The sequence below is a fragment of the Erinaceus europaeus genome, chromosome 10, assembly GCF_950295315.1.
Source record: "Erinaceus europaeus chromosome 10, mEriEur2.1, whole genome shotgun sequence".
NCBI classification, from domain to species: domain Eukaryota; kingdom Metazoa; phylum Chordata; class Mammalia; order Eulipotyphla; family Erinaceidae; genus Erinaceus; species Erinaceus europaeus.
In genome coordinates, this window is record NC_080171.1 from 53,147,804 (window position 1) to 53,163,335 (window position 15,532).

At 38.0% G+C, this 15,532-nt stretch overlaps 1 protein-coding gene across 4 annotated transcripts in view; it reads left to right on the top strand.

The window, feature by feature from the left end:
• Window positions 1–15,532, top strand: part of ADAMTSL1 (ADAMTS like 1) — a 1,221,418-nt gene that overhangs the window by 890,082 nt on the left and 315,804 nt on the right. For all 4 annotated transcript variants that reach the window (XM_060199610.1, XM_060199611.1, XM_007535759.3 and 1 more), the window contains one exon: window positions 10,524–10,598. In XM_060199610.1, coding sequence (XP_060055593.1) covers window positions 10,524–10,598 — 75 coding nt within the window. The remainder of the gene's footprint in view (window positions 1–10,523; window positions 10,599–15,532) is intronic.

Genomic DNA, 15,532 nt, shown 5'->3' on the forward strand with positions numbered 1-15,532 from the left:
AAATAAGTTTGGACTCCGTTTATTTACACATGTCATCAGGATTCCTGTGATATAGAATTTTAAAAAAATCATCAAAGAAACTAAATCTAGCAGGGAAGTGGTCCTCTCACTAGAGCATACCTGTTACCCTACACAGAAACCCAGGGTTAAGCCCCCAGCCCCTACCTGCAGGGGGGAAGCTTCATGATCAGTGAAGCAGTGCTGCAGGTATCTTTCTTTCTCTCTACTCTATCTCTCCCTTTACTCCCTATTTCTCTCTACTCTGTTTCTCTCTGTCTATACCCAATAAATGAATAAATAAACAGAATATTTTTAAAAATCCATTGATACTGGAGTGTTTTGCTACCTTGATTGAGGTATACATGACGTACAATAAACTGTATGGTCAAATAGAGTTTTTCGTGTGCATATACCTGTGAAACTATCACCATGGTCAAGATGTAAACATATCCACCATCCCAAATTTTTCTTGCACCCTTTATGATCCCTTCCTCCTTTTCCCTTTTCCCCCTGTTCCCTGGCAACTCTGACTTTCCTTCTATCACTATAAATTGTATCACATTTTCTAGAATTTTATGGAAATGGAAATATACAGTATGTGTTCTTTTCAATATAGCTTCTAGAATTTAACAGAGTTATTTTGAGGTTCATTTATATTACAGCATACACTAGTAGCAAAAATTATTTATTCACTCATGTATTGTTGAGTAGTGATTCTACCATATGAGTATACTACAGTTCATTTAACCACTGTTAGGCTATTTTCTGTTGTCTCTATTCAGGAGCAAATAAAGTTGTATATATGTCTTTGTGTGAGAATATACTTTGTTTTGTCTTTTTTCTTTTCTTTCTTTTTTTTTTTTTTTTTTTTTTTTTGGCTTAAGTCCTGGGAACAGAATGGTTAGATTATATGGTAGATGTGGTAGATGTATGTTTACTCTCTTAAGAAACAGATCATATTCCAGTGTGATTTACTATTTTGCATTTCAACCAGTCATGACATGAAAGGTTCTAGCCACTGCTTAATATTGTCAGTATATTTTACTTTAACCATTCTGAGTGATGTGTAGTCAGAGTTCATCATTTGATTTTGTTTTTCTTCAGGCTAATAATGTTAAACCACTTTTCATATTGTATTTGTTTTCAGTTGTTGCAGTAACAAGCCATCACAAATTTTGTAATGTAAGGCAGCACCAATTTTATATTATATTTTATATTTTTGAAGGACCAGAGGTTTGAAAGAGGTCTTGCTGGACTAAAATCAAAGTATTACCAGGGTTGTGATCCTCCTAGAAGTTCTAAATGACAGAAACTATTTTCTTTTAATTTGATATTCCAGCTTATAGAGACTATGTTCCTTGGCATCTTCAAAACCAGCATCTTGAAATCTAGCTAAAAACTCTAGCCTCAGCCCCTTGCCTCTGACTTCCAATATGCAGTTTCCAATTGCACTTACATTGACCCACTGAGACAATTCAAATTGATCACTTTATTTTAAAAATTACTTTAATGTAATTAGCAATGTTAATTTAATCAGCCACAATTTTCCCTTTCCTTGTGACATATAGTATTATACAAACCCATACTCATAAATTCTGAGAATTTAGGACATGAACATCTTTGGTGTAGGCAGGCATTGTTCTTTCTTAGACACATACATTTATTTCCTCTTTGATCTAGTGTTGAGTCAATTTTTGCCTATTTTCAGAATGAGTTCTTTGAATTCCTGCTGATGATTGTTGACAGTCCTTTACGAATTCCTGGGTACAAGAATTTATACCTTCTTTTGTCAGATACATGATTTGAAGCGATTTTTCTCAATGGGTAGCTCTTATTTTTCTCAGAATTAATATTTTCTTTTTTAAAATTTATTTATAAGGTGGAAATATTGACAAGACCATAGGATAAGAGGGTTGCAATTCCATACAATACCCACTACCAGAACTCCTTATCCCATTCCCCCCCCCCACCCTGAAAGCTTTCCTATTCTTTATCCCTCTGGGAGTGTGGACCCAGTATCATTATGGGGTGCAGAAAATGGAAGGTCTGGCTTCTGTAATTGCTTCACTGCTGAACATGAGCATTGGTAGGCCGATCCATACTCCCAGCCTGTCTCTCTTTCCCTAGTGGGGCAGGACTCTGGGCAGGCAGGGCACCAGGACACAATGGTGGGGTCATCTGCCCAGGGAAGTCAAATTAGCATGATAGTAGCATCTGGCAACTGGTGGCTGAAAAAGAGTTAAGATATAAAGCAGAAAAAAATATTGATTAATTATGAACCTAAAGGCAAGAATATTGAAGACAAAGATTTGGGGGACCCCATTTTGGAAAAAGCTAGTAGGTCTATTTTAGGTATATTCCAAGGGGCCCATGACTTTATTAGTTTTTACCTGAGCCTGACAGCTAACATGAAGGTGGACCCAAGGTTTTGTCTGGGGAGATGGTGTCAGAATTGGGAATAGGACTAGAAAGTTGGATCAGAGAAGAGAGTAGCTTCCAAATATGGGAAAAGTATATAAATATTGTTAACTATAAACCCCATTGATTTGATCTGGGGCCCACATTCAGCACAGGTGCCTATGTAACCTCTGCAGACCTGTAGTTCTGAGCTCGCATTCTAGCTGCACTAATTTCAGAGTGGTAAAGCATGTTGCCCAACCTCCCTTCAGAGAATGGGGCTGTCCCTACCATTGTTGATCCACATTGAGGGCAAGGTCCTGTGGGGGCCCACAAAGTGCTCCATTATGTTGTTCCTGATGGAGATGATCAGTGACTGTGGAGAGAGGGATATGTTAGAGGTCTAGACCTATCATGTCTGTGTGGGAATCCCAGGACTCCCTGATGAGGGCCCCGGGTCAGAATTAATATTTTCTTTTACAGGGCAAAATATTTTGATTAAGATTAGTTTATCAAATTTTTCTTGTACTTACTGTTATGTCTAAAGAAGAAATCCTTTTTCATCTAGTTTTCACCTATGTTTTCTTATAAAGGTGGCATAGTTTCACATTTTACTTTTAGATCTATTACCAATTTTTAGTTCTTTTTCTTTTTTTTTAATATTTTATTTTATTTATTTATTCCCTTTTGTTGCCCTTGTTTTATTGTTGTAGTTATTATTGTTGTTGTCGTCGTTGTTGGATAGGACAGAGAGAACTGGAGAGAGGAGGGGAAGACAGAGAGGAGGAGAGAAAGACAGACACCTGCAGACCTGCTTCACCGCCTGTGAAGCGACTCCCCTGCAGGTGGGGAGCCGGGGTTCGAACCGGGTTCCTTATGCCGGTCCTTGTGCTTTGCGCCACCTGCGCTTAACCCGCGGCACTACAGCCCGACTCCCCTAGTTATTTTTCATATAAAGTTTACATGGTTGATATTTTTTTATGTAAGGATGTTTAATTTTTCCAGTACTTTTTATTGAAAAGATGACCTTTTTCCTCCTTCAAGTTGCCTTTTAAAATATCAAAAAGTCACTGGACAATTTTGTACAGGTATAATTTGAGACCTTTTGTTCCTATTTTTATTTTGATATCTTTACTAACATCATATTATCTTGGTTGCTATAGCTTTAAAATAGGTTTTAAGAGCGGATAATTTAATTCTTCTAACTTTACCTTTCTTTACAAACTTATTTTGGCTATTCTGTTCTAGTTCACTTGTTTTTGTGGAAAATTTCACAACCTGATTATTCACAGATATCTAAAATTCTTGCGACTTAGAATTATGTTAGTACAGACTAGAATTATATTAGTTCTCCAATTTGACTTGAAAAAAATTATATCTTTGATATATTAAGCTATTAGGCTTAGAAGGAATTCATGTCTATCCATTTATTCAGGTCTTTAACTTCATTCATCATCCAGTTTTTATTAATTTTCAGCGAACATGTTCTATATTTTGTAGTTTAATTTATACCTCGTGTGTGTGTGTGTGTGTGTGTGTGTGTGTGTGTGTGCCAGCTGTTGCAGATGAGAGAGTTGTCATTTTAATTTCCAATTGATTTTTAAAATCAATTAATGTCATTTTAATTTCCAATTGATTTTTCTAAATTATGTATGTTAGCCATGTGTTTTGCAAATTTGCTGAACTATTAGTTTAAAGAAATTTAAGTTTTCAGGGGCCAGGCAGTGGTGCACTTGGTTAACTGTACACTGCACCCGTTACAGTGTGCCAAAACCCAAGTTCAAGCCCCTGGTCCTCACCTAAAAGGGGGGGAAGCTTCATGAGAGGTGAAGCAGATCTGCAAGTGTCTCTGTCGTCCTCTATCTCTCCCTCCCCTCTCAATGTCTCTGTCTCTATCCAATAATAAATAAGTAAAATATTTAAAAAGAAATCTAATTTTTTTTCTTTTAATTGCCACCAGGTTTATCAATGGAGCTCGGTGCCATCACTACAAATCCACTGCTCCTAGTGGTTATTATTTTTACCTTTTTTTTTCTCCTATTTTATTTGATAGGACAGAGAGAAATTGAGAGAGGAGAGGAAGATGGAGAGGGATAGAGAAAGATAGACACCTGCAGATCTACTTCACTACTAGTGAAGCGTCCTTACTGCAGGCAGGGGCAGGGGCATGAGCAATTGTATTTATAAGTGAAGATTATTTTACTTCTTTCTTTTCAATTTGTAAGCCATCTATGGATTTTTATGGCTTTAACACTCAGTCAAATGTGCTGAACACATTTTTTTTTAAATAAAAATGGTAGGAATAGATATTCTGTCTTTATTCTCAGTCATAGGGAAGAAACAGTCAGTTTCTCATTGAGTGTGTTATCATTTATATGAATTTTTTTGTTAACTTTATTCATCACAAGGATTTTACTGCTCCTGGTTAACTTTTCAAGATAGATAGATACACATACATACATACATACATACATACATACATACATACATACATACATACATAGACGGAGAGACACAGCACTGAAGTTTTCCACACTACTACGGTACTCCGTATGTTGTGCCAGGGAGCTGATTCTCTATTAGGCCGTGGGCCAAGCACATGGCAAAGCAGGTGTCTCCTAGGTGAGCTATCTCACTGCTCCCTTGTTACATCTTTCTAATTGCTCTTTGTCATGTTAAGGGGGGCTCTCCTACTTTTCTATTTGCTGACAGTAATCATAAAGTGAATATTGAATTTTGTTGTGCTTTTTTTATCTCAGCTGATAAGAACATGAGGGTTTTCTTCCTTAGACTGTTATTAGTTTGTCTTCCTTAGACTGCTATTAGTTTGGATTCATATTAACTTCCAATAAAAAAAAAAATCTTGCATTCCTGGGATCAATGCAATTTGTTCTTTATATAGGTAACTGGATCTGATATGTCATTTTATTGTTTGTTTGAGAGTTGTTTTTTTTTTTATTTTTGCATCTGTGTTCAGGAGATGCAGTTGTCTATAATAATCTTTTCTTATACCGTGTGTGTGGTTTGGTATCAGTGATCTCCTACAATGAGATGGGAAGTGATCCCTTCTGTTTTCTGAAAGAAATTAAATAAAATTGATGTCACTGTTCTTTTTCCTTTAAATGTTTGATAACTTTCACTAGTGACAGTCTCTGGGTCTAGAGGTAGTTTTTCTTTTTTTTATTTTGTTCTTAGCTTTTTGAACTTATGGGATAAAATTATGGTAGCTATTTTAATCCCTTTTCTGTATTTTATTAGTTGTTTGTTTTTTATTTTCAGTGTGGACTATATTTTTGTGTTCTTTCCATCTATGGTAATGTATTATCTTTTCCAAACACTGCAAAAAAATTGGAGGTTACCTATAAATATTTGAATTTTTTTCTAGAAGCAGTTACATTACCTAGAATTCATTTCATCCCTTTGAATCTTAAAATCTGGTAGGCAACATCAAAGCTAAGTTTAGGCTAGTGCTAACTTTGCCTTCTAAGGGTCTAAAGACCCTTCTGAGTTCTCAATGTCTTACGAATTTTTAATTTTTTTAATTTTAATTTTTTCCAGCCTTTTTGGTGTAATACATTTTATTCACAAAACTATTTGCATGCTACACATTAATTACTATAGTGCTTATGCGTGTTTTCTTTGTTTCATATTGCTTGATTGATTTATCATTGGGGCTTCACCACTCAGAGCTAACCTTTTTGGGGGTAGAAAGAGAGAGCACACAAAAGAGGGGAAGAGGAGAAGATACCAGAGCGCTGCAGCTTTCTCCAGTGGAGTGGATGGAGCCAGTCAGGTTCATAATTGTGTCTGGAACATGACAATGCAGGTGCACTATCCAAGTGAGGTACCTTGATGTGTGTGTGTGTGTGTGTGTGTGTGTGTGTGTGTGTGTGTGCCTGTGTGTGTTCCCTGATCCCAGGTGACTTCTTCACAAGTATGTACTGATCATCTAAAAAAAAAGTGCTAAATACCTAATAGAAATTTTCTTACTGTCCAGAGTTATCTCCTCTATGGTAATCTGTCCTTCAAGCTCCAAGCTCTTTTGATCTCCTTAGTTAACTGTCAACTCAAAGAATCTGTCTTGCTCTACCTGAGTTCCCACTACCTGAGTTGTTGTTGCCTGGAAGACTTCTCAATATAATGAGTTGGGACAGTGATAAAACACTCCTCATTTATTCCCAGTTCTTGGAGATCACTGCTCTCTAGCCCTATTCTGTTTTGGAAACCATGGCTTCGTTGTTTTTCTTGGTTTTGTTTGTTTGTTTTCTTTTCTTTCCCTGACTTTATGAATGTTTTAGGCAGGAAATTAAATCTAAGGCCTGATACTCCATATTGGCAGAAAGAAGAAATCTAAATGCTGGTTTCTTCATTCACATTTGCAATTGGAAAAAAGCTAGCCAGCTTTTGATTCTTGTGTTGAGATGTTATTGCACACTTATGTTTTTTTTTGGTAAATATTTTCATTTTATTTATTATTGGATGGAGACAGAGAGGAATCAAGAGGGGAGTGGGAGATAGAGAGGGAGAGAGACAGAGAGACACCTGCAGCCCTGCTTCACCACTTGTGAAACTTTCCTCCTACAGATGGGGACCAGGGCCTTGAACCTGGGTCCCTGTGCACTGTAATGTGAGCGCTTAACCAGATCCGCCACCACCTGGTCCCTCTTTCCATTTTCTCACCTCCCTGCAGCTTCCATAACCACTAGGTTTCCTGCAGTTAAATAATTGTTTCTGGAATCTTCTTCCAAACTATGTCCCTAAGGTTGACATCCTATGCTCTGGTAACAAATGCAGAATTAGGTCGAACAGATGCACATCATCAGAGGGCAGCATGGCCTTGTGGGAAAGGGTAGGAGAAGACTATGTGGCATGGTGGGAGAAAATGTATTTTCCTCCCTTGCCAAATTAATTCAGTTATTCACAGAGGAGGCAAGTGATGGAACTGCCACACAATCTCACTTGCCTTCATCATTTTCTTTATGCACCATACAGTACTAGAGTCCACCTGAAAGAACCTTCTAGCCCACTGTAATTTTTGAAAAATTCTCATGGTGCTGAGGAGATAGTATAATGGTTATGTAAATGACTTTCTCTGAGCTCCCAAGTTTAATCCCACTTTCAACCAGAGCTGATAAAATGCTAAATTGCACTGGAAAAAAAAAAAAGATAAAAATGATTAATACAGGGAGTCGGGTGGTAGTGCAGCAGGTTAAGCACATGTGGCTCAAAGCGCAAGGATCAGCCTAATGATCCCGGTTCGAGCCCCCAGCTCCCCACCTGCAGGGGAGTCGCTTCAAAAGCAGTGAAGCAGGTCTGCAGGTGTCTCTCTTTCTCTCCTCCTCTCTGTCTTCCTCTCCTCTCTCCATTTCTCTCTGTCCTAACAACAACGACATCAATAACAACAACTACAAAAATAAAACAAGGGCAACAAAAGAGAATAAATAAATAAATAGTACATAAAACAAACAAACAAAAAGATTCATACATATATAAATCAAAGAATTTTTTAAATTATCATGTGAGAAATGAAATTAATTTTTTTTCTGTACTGGATTTTATCAATTTAAAGAGCAACTTTTCTTAGAGTATTTTGAGGTACATTAGCTGGTGCTAACAAATAATACAAAAGAAAAAAGTTTCTCTAGTCAATATGTTGGGGATATGCAGGGTGAAATTATTGAGTGGGACAGGAGGATGAATATGGGATGATATCACTCAGAGAAAGAAGCTGAAAAATGCTACCATGAAGCCAACCTGCCTTCCCTGGGCAGATAGCCTATCCAATGTATCCTGGAAACCCGCCTCCTCAGAGCCCTACCACACCAGGGAAAGGTAGAGATAGGCTGGGGTATGGATCAACCTTTCAATGTCCATGTTCAGCAGAGAAGCAATTACAGAAGCCAGACCTCCCACATTCTGCACCTCATAAAGATCTTTTGTTCCTTACTCCTAGATGGATAAAGAACAGGGAACCTCCCAAAGGAGGGGATGGGATATGGCACACTGGTGGTGGGAATTATATGAATTGTACCCCTCTTATCCCAGTCTTGTTGCTCATTGTTAAATTACTAATAACTTTTTAAAGGAGAAATTGAAAAATAAGAAAACACAAAGCAGAACTTGAACTGGGTTTGGTATATTGCACCAAAGTAAAGGACTCTGGGGGTGGGGATAGGGGTCAGGGTCAGGTCCTGGAACATGATGTCAGAGGACCTAGAGGGGGCTGAATTGTTATGTGGAAAATTGTGAAATATTATTCATGTATAAACTACTGTATTTTATTTTATTTCTTACTGTATTTTATTGTTGACTATAAACTGTTAATCCACTCCAATAAAGAAAAAAATGAATCTAAGAATATTGAACTGTAATCTTACTGTTTTATAATCTTATAAACCATTATGTAATCCTTAATAAAAATTATATTAAAAATTTTAATGAATAAACAAACAAACAAAAATTATTGAGTGGAATAGTTTCTATGGTTCAGATCTTCTAAAAAAACTAATCAGTGGGCTGGAAATTTCAATGAATGAAATACAATATCTGGTATTTTCCCACATATTTTTTCTTAAATTTCTTTTTCAGATACCATCTTGTGGGTTTGTCTTTGTGTGTGTGTGTGTGTGTGTGTGTGTGTGTGTGTGTGTGTGTGTGTGTGTGTGTGTGTGTGTGACTGAAGCCCCGGTACCTAGCATACATAGAGTCTGTCACAGGAAGACATTCAAAATCATGCATAATAAAATGATGAGCTTACTGATTGCCTGATGGCCTGCCCAGTGTCCCTTACTCCTCTACAGAACCAAAAGCAAACAACCACCACTATTCCTACCTATCATGCTGTGTACTAGCTCTACTAGTCTGAGTTGCTCCATTTTCCTCTCTGACTAGGCAAGTACAGAGAAATCTTTCATTCTTGCCTGGTCTGCTTGCTCCAAACGATTCTTCCCTCTTCTCTTGTGTTCTTCCCCGTCTCCCTAAGACCATACAAAGATAATTATATCAGCCACAAGCTGTGGTTAATGCATGTGCAATTGAAGTCACATCTCACCAGAACAAGAGGGAGCCAGCCTGAGTGGTGTGAGGTCAGAAAACCTATGCTGAGCATTGCAGGGCCAAACAGAAAGCTTCCTTATTATTTGCACTTTACTTGACCTGTGGATAAACAAAGACTTTCTATTTCTAGAAGGCCCATTATTTTAACTGTTTTGAGTTTCTTTTGTAAACTTAGAAAGCCTTGTCTTTATGCAATGCATTTAATGCTCTTATGGGCCCAGTCTGAACATCTTTTTGTTCCTTTATATTCCCTTGACATTTTGTATTCTCACATGCTGCAAACTCTTGGCTATTTAAAATTCAACTTCTTCTTAAACAATATCTTGCATAAGAAATAAGTCAAAAATTATAGTGTAAGTAGAATAATTCAGTATTACAGAACATTTGATAAATATAACCTCTTTGGGCAAAGAGATTTGGAATAGTGGGAGAAAAATAATACTGACAAAATGCCTCCTGTGTCCCAGAGTGTACATTTATATATTTATATGTTGTTTTCTGTTTTACAAATGAAGAAGCTAAGGACCAGGAAAGTGGGCATTCTGAGATTAATTTATTAAAATTAGATTTCCCCCCAAAAATGCTGATAATGTTTGAAGTTAGAGGAATTAACTTTTAGAATTCCCTTACTTAATTTCTTCCAAAATTTAGAAATTAGGAAAGATATTTGTTAAAAGAGGTTCTTACTCCTGTTGTAAGAAGGCAATAAATAGTTATAATTATAACCAGGTTATTTGGAAGTTTGGTTGACTTTGAAAGTCCCATTGTTAGGATTTTCTGAGAGAGAGAGAGAGAAAGAGAGAGAGATTTTTACAAAGACGATGCAGATGCTATTAAAATGTCTACTCTTGGCTAGAATATCCTCCTGTCCTTTGACTTTGGATTACTCACTGTATTTCAGAAGTTATATTTCTTCAGGGAATGGGGATGCAGCATTTTCTTTGTCTTTGTTTCAAGTTTTGAGTGAAAGAATAAATTATAAACTAAGGTGCGTGTGTAGTATCATGCAAATATAAGATATTTCCTTTTTGTCACAAATGAAGTTACTAAGAATGCTTGTTTCTCTCTAGTGGATGACACTGTGGTTGCTATTCCCTATGGAAGCAGACATATTCGTCTAGTCTTAAAAGGACCTGATCACTTGTGTAAGTAAACTCACTTGTTTTCCTTTGGGGAGCTGGGTGTCTTAGTCATTGCTATTTATTTTTTGTTCCCAGAAGAGATTAAAATATAGAAGTACAAATCTTTCTACTCTATCATAATATGATATTTTGAGTGCTCCTGTTTAACTTTTTGGTTGCCTGATGAGACAGGAGAAACCTCTGTGGTAATTTTCTCTCACCACAATCATCTAGAAGAAATACAAAATAGAAGCCCTCGATAGATCATTCATGAGTTAAGAATATGTTTCTGCTTTTGTCAATGTCGTTTCTTATTCTCTTTCCTCAGTCTCAGTCTGCCTTGCCTCTCCTTTTTCCTTCTTCCTTCCAACCTACTCTCTCAGTGCTCCATTTTTTTTCTTCCTGCTTTCATACTCCATCATTTTACCAGTTGAAAAACAATTATAGAAACACCAGACAATGTTAACTTGTGGATTTTAAAGAGAGTAAACATGATCTAATTAAGCGTCTGCGTATTAAAGACAACAAAAGACTCTATATATGGAAATATAGCGATTGAGATTCAGGATTGAAAAGTACCATCACCTCAGAGATCAAATGGTGGTTTAGTCTCACCAAAGAGTGAGCAAGAAACTATCTTCAGTGACACCATCAAAGCAGTATATGGTCACATCATTTTTAATACCATTTAGTTCTGCTTAGATGTAGATCTGTAAATTACAAGCAGAAAATTATAGTCTATAAATCAGAGTGGGGGTGGTAAGAGAGGAGGTGCTAGTATTTTCTGTAAAATTCAGTTTTGTTGAAAGATCTCATTTCCCTGGGTCCCTTGAGCATTTCTGAGCCTTCCCGCTGTGATTGTTCCTGGGTTCCTCAGGAGCCATCAATCATCTTCTGCTCTTTCTTGCCTCCCACACACATGCCTCTGAAACCAATTTAGGTAGCAAGCATTATCTTTTGGCAATTGGATTATAAATGAAATCATTCTAGTAAGACAAACAAGAGGAAGACAAATTGGAGTCTGTAAAAGTTCAGATAGCCTACTGTGGTCTTTCTAAAAATTAAAAATAGATTTCATGGGAGGAGTGGGATTTGAAGGGTCATGTGAAATAAAAGTTTAAATAAAGGTACAGTTCAGACAAAGCCAAAGATGCTAATAAGTTACCTCATATGAATCCAAGTTCTTTTCTAACTCTGAACAATCCCCCAAATATAGCATTCACATGTCAAAGAATGATATATGTATGTACGCTATTTCCATTCAGATGATTTGTTTACTCCCTTGTGAATTCGACAGGGGTTAACTGATGGTATAAAAACCAGCCTGAAAAATAGCATTTTTCAGAACACTGACAGGCTAAAACAAAAGATCCAGTGCAACGATCATCAGTAAATGGGGACTAATTCCTCACTGCAAAAGAAAAAAAAATCGGAATGAATATATTTAATAAGAAATACACACACACACACACACACACACACACACAAACACACCTTCTATATTCCTATGTGTTATTGTTGTGGGAGAAGAAAGTTCCTGGTCCCAAAGGTGTATATAGCAGCTACCTTAGAAGTAGCCCTGATGAGCAAGTGTCACAAGTCTCTGGGAAGCTCCGAAGGGCAAGTGTTACAACTCTCCTAGAAGAAGTCCTGAGGGACCAGGCAGTATTGCACCTGGCTAAGTGCACATACCATGCTCGAGAACCCAGATTCAAGTCTCCAGTCCTCGCCTGTAGGAGGGATGCTTTCACCCTCTCTGTCTCCTTTCCCCTCTCAATTTTTCTCTGTTGTATTCAATAAAATAGGATGAAAAAAGGAGGGGAAAAAAATGGCCGCAGGGAACAGTGGATTCCTAGGGCCAGCACCAAGCACCCTGATGGTGGGGAAAGGAAAAAAAAAAAAAAAAGCTCTGAGGATTTCTTCTTGAATACTATCAAGGTTGTCTCCACTAAGAATCAGAGGGACCCCATGGTGGCAGGAAGAAGTAGAGGGAGCAGGACATGGATCCTCTTTGGTCTCTGCTGGTAACATCCTTGATGGATATCTAAAGGGAAGGATCACAAGAAACTTTGCCAGGTTCAAGACAATGAGGGTTATTGAAGCAAATCAGGGATGGATGTGAGAGAGAGAAAGACAGACAGACATGTGTAGGCCCTCACAAGTGATGGAGGTGCACCAAAATTCCTGGTCTTCCTACTTTTACAGTGGACCTGCAGTATATGCTGGGGTGCATCCTGAGGGACCTCCTCCAGTCAGGATTAGTTTTAATCATTGTCTTCTGGTGTGCACAGACTGCATTTTTATGGCCTTAACCTGGCAGAAGGGAGAACTGGTGCAGGATGAGGTCATCTACATGGCTGGTCCCTTCTTTTCCAGGCTACCTGAGGAAACTCCGATTGAGGTGGCTATTTGACCTCGAAAGCCAGCCCTGAGATCTTGATCACATACTCTTGCAAATGTCCTTCCCACATCCACCAGGAGTCTCTCCCTAGGTATCCTCTAACACCCTGAATCAGGCAAGACAAGCTTTGTTAGCCTAGAGCAAAGAAAGCAAAGTACACAGAGAATGTGTAGGTCACCATAGGCACTGTCCTTGGGCAACTTGTTTTAGTTTCTATTTTTCCCCTACCCTTGAGATTGCTGGCAGACCTAAATTAGAGCCTGTAGGAAACTTCAGTCATTGGTCTTTTACAACCAATCAAAACTGCAGCTTTACAACCCCTTGAGTTGTCTTGAGGTGTTTGGCATCCTTTCCCATAATAGTTATCTTTTCTTTCTGGCCAGCAGTTTTCAAAACTCCCACAAGTGGATAGCTTGAAATTCCCAACCTGGGTGACCTTATCGCATGCTAGTTGAATGTCCAAATGTCAAAGTTCAGAGCACATCTAACCCTGTTCTACCCCTAACATTGTTATTTAAAAGCCAAAACTTGACTTGGTCCCTTTGGTGGGGGCTGAGTACTCATATATTGGGGACATGTGATATTGTATAATCGATAGGAACACTGTTAAACATCTCCCCCAATAAGATAAAACAGAAATGAGCTTGTTTGGATTGTCTAAACAATTTGATAGGTAAAGCTACTAATGCTATTCATAAGTAGTGAAAAGCAAAATGTTATCTACTATCTATCTCTCCCAGCATGCATGCAGCTAAGAATGGTTTTGTTATGTTTCTGTAATTGAAATATAATCTGAAAATTGTGTGTGTAAAAGATGTGATCCTTTTACCCTTCATTTTAGAAGCTGGTTCTGACAGGGAACTAATCTTAATTATCTAGAGCCAATCCTGAGTAAGACTAGCCAGTCTGATACAGCCCAAGCTCCTTTTTACTATCAGAAGTACCATGACAAGGATAATCATCAGGCCTGATAACATTGAATCAGGTGCTTAGATCAGGCCTCTAGAATGTTTCTAAATGTTCCAAAACTAAGCTAGGTATTTCTATGAATTAATGCAAATGCTTATAAGGCAGCTTAAGGGATGCAGGCTGAAAGAACGAGATGAACTATGCTGTTTTCCTTGGCTGGCAACAATTGTCTTCCCACAATATATACTTCCTTTTTTTTTTTTTTTTTTTTTGGTTTTGCTTTGTTTTTATTGCCACTAGGGTTTTTTTGCGATGGGGCTCAATGCCTGCACATTCCTAGAGACTTTCTTTCTTTCTTTCTTTCTTTCTTTTTTTTTTTTTTTTTATAGGACAGAGAAAAATTAAGAGGGAAGGTGGGAGATAGGGGTGAAAGAGAGACAACTGCAGACCTGCTTCAACACTTGTGAAGCTTCCCCCCCTGCAGGTGGAGAGTGCAGGGATTTGAATCAGGGTCTCCACCAATGGTAATATGTACACTTAACAAGGTGCACCACCACCCGGTTCCTCAATATTTTCTTTACCTACCTAACTAGATTCTTCTGTGAGGTCATCTCTGTGCAGAGGCAAGGAGGGAAGCCAGACGTGGCCCCAAAGAAAGACTATAAATGAATACAACATCTGATGATCCCGAACATCTCACTAAACATCAGCATTTTCTACTTGTTGGTGTGCTTTGTAGTAGAAAACTTGGAATAAACATCTAGAGGTTTTAATGCAAATACTTTGGTATTTCAGTACCTGCTGAGTCCCTAAAATTGTTCTTAATCTCAGTCTTTCCAGCTGAGGGAAGTTATTCTGGCTGAATATGGAATAGGAAATTCAGAATCCCACATGTGTATAGCATCTGCTGAGAATCCCTGCCAAAAGCCAGGGTCCTTGTTCAGGTTTTAGAAACCATTGTTAATCTGTCTGCCCTCATGCTGACTACAATTATTCTAAATCATCTCTCATTAAATTGAAGTTTTCTTTGAAATACACCTCACAATTACCAACACTTCTAAAGATATATCCTAGACTTTTTCATTGGAAAACTCATATTGGATTACTGCAGGAACAAGAAATCATTCTATCCATTTATGTTTTCATTTTTATTTATAAAAAGGAAACACTGATAAGACCATAGGACAAGAGGGGTACAACTCCACACAATTTCAACCACCAGAACTCCATATCCCATTCCCTTCCCCTGATAGCTTTCCTATTCTTTAACCCTCTGGGAGTATAAATTAACCAGAGCACTGCTCAGCTCTTGTTTATGGTTGGGATGGGGTGTGGTGGTGTGGAGAGGGGGATATTTTAACCTGGGCTATTGGAGCTTTAGGCATGAAAGCCAATTTGCACAACCTTTATACTATCTCCCCACCTTCTTCTTCTTCTTCTAGCGTTTGCCCTTCTTCCGTAGCCAGTCAACAGCATCAGGTTGAGCCTGATGTAAAGTTTTGAGACCTCCTTTGAATCTGGAGAGGTGGCAGTCGTTGACTATGTGGGTCATAGTCTGTCTGGAGCCGCAGGGCCACCCTCTTCTCTCTATTTTAAGCACTTAAGAAAGGCCATTTGTGGAACTGAGGAAGGAGCTTAAAGGTTATGC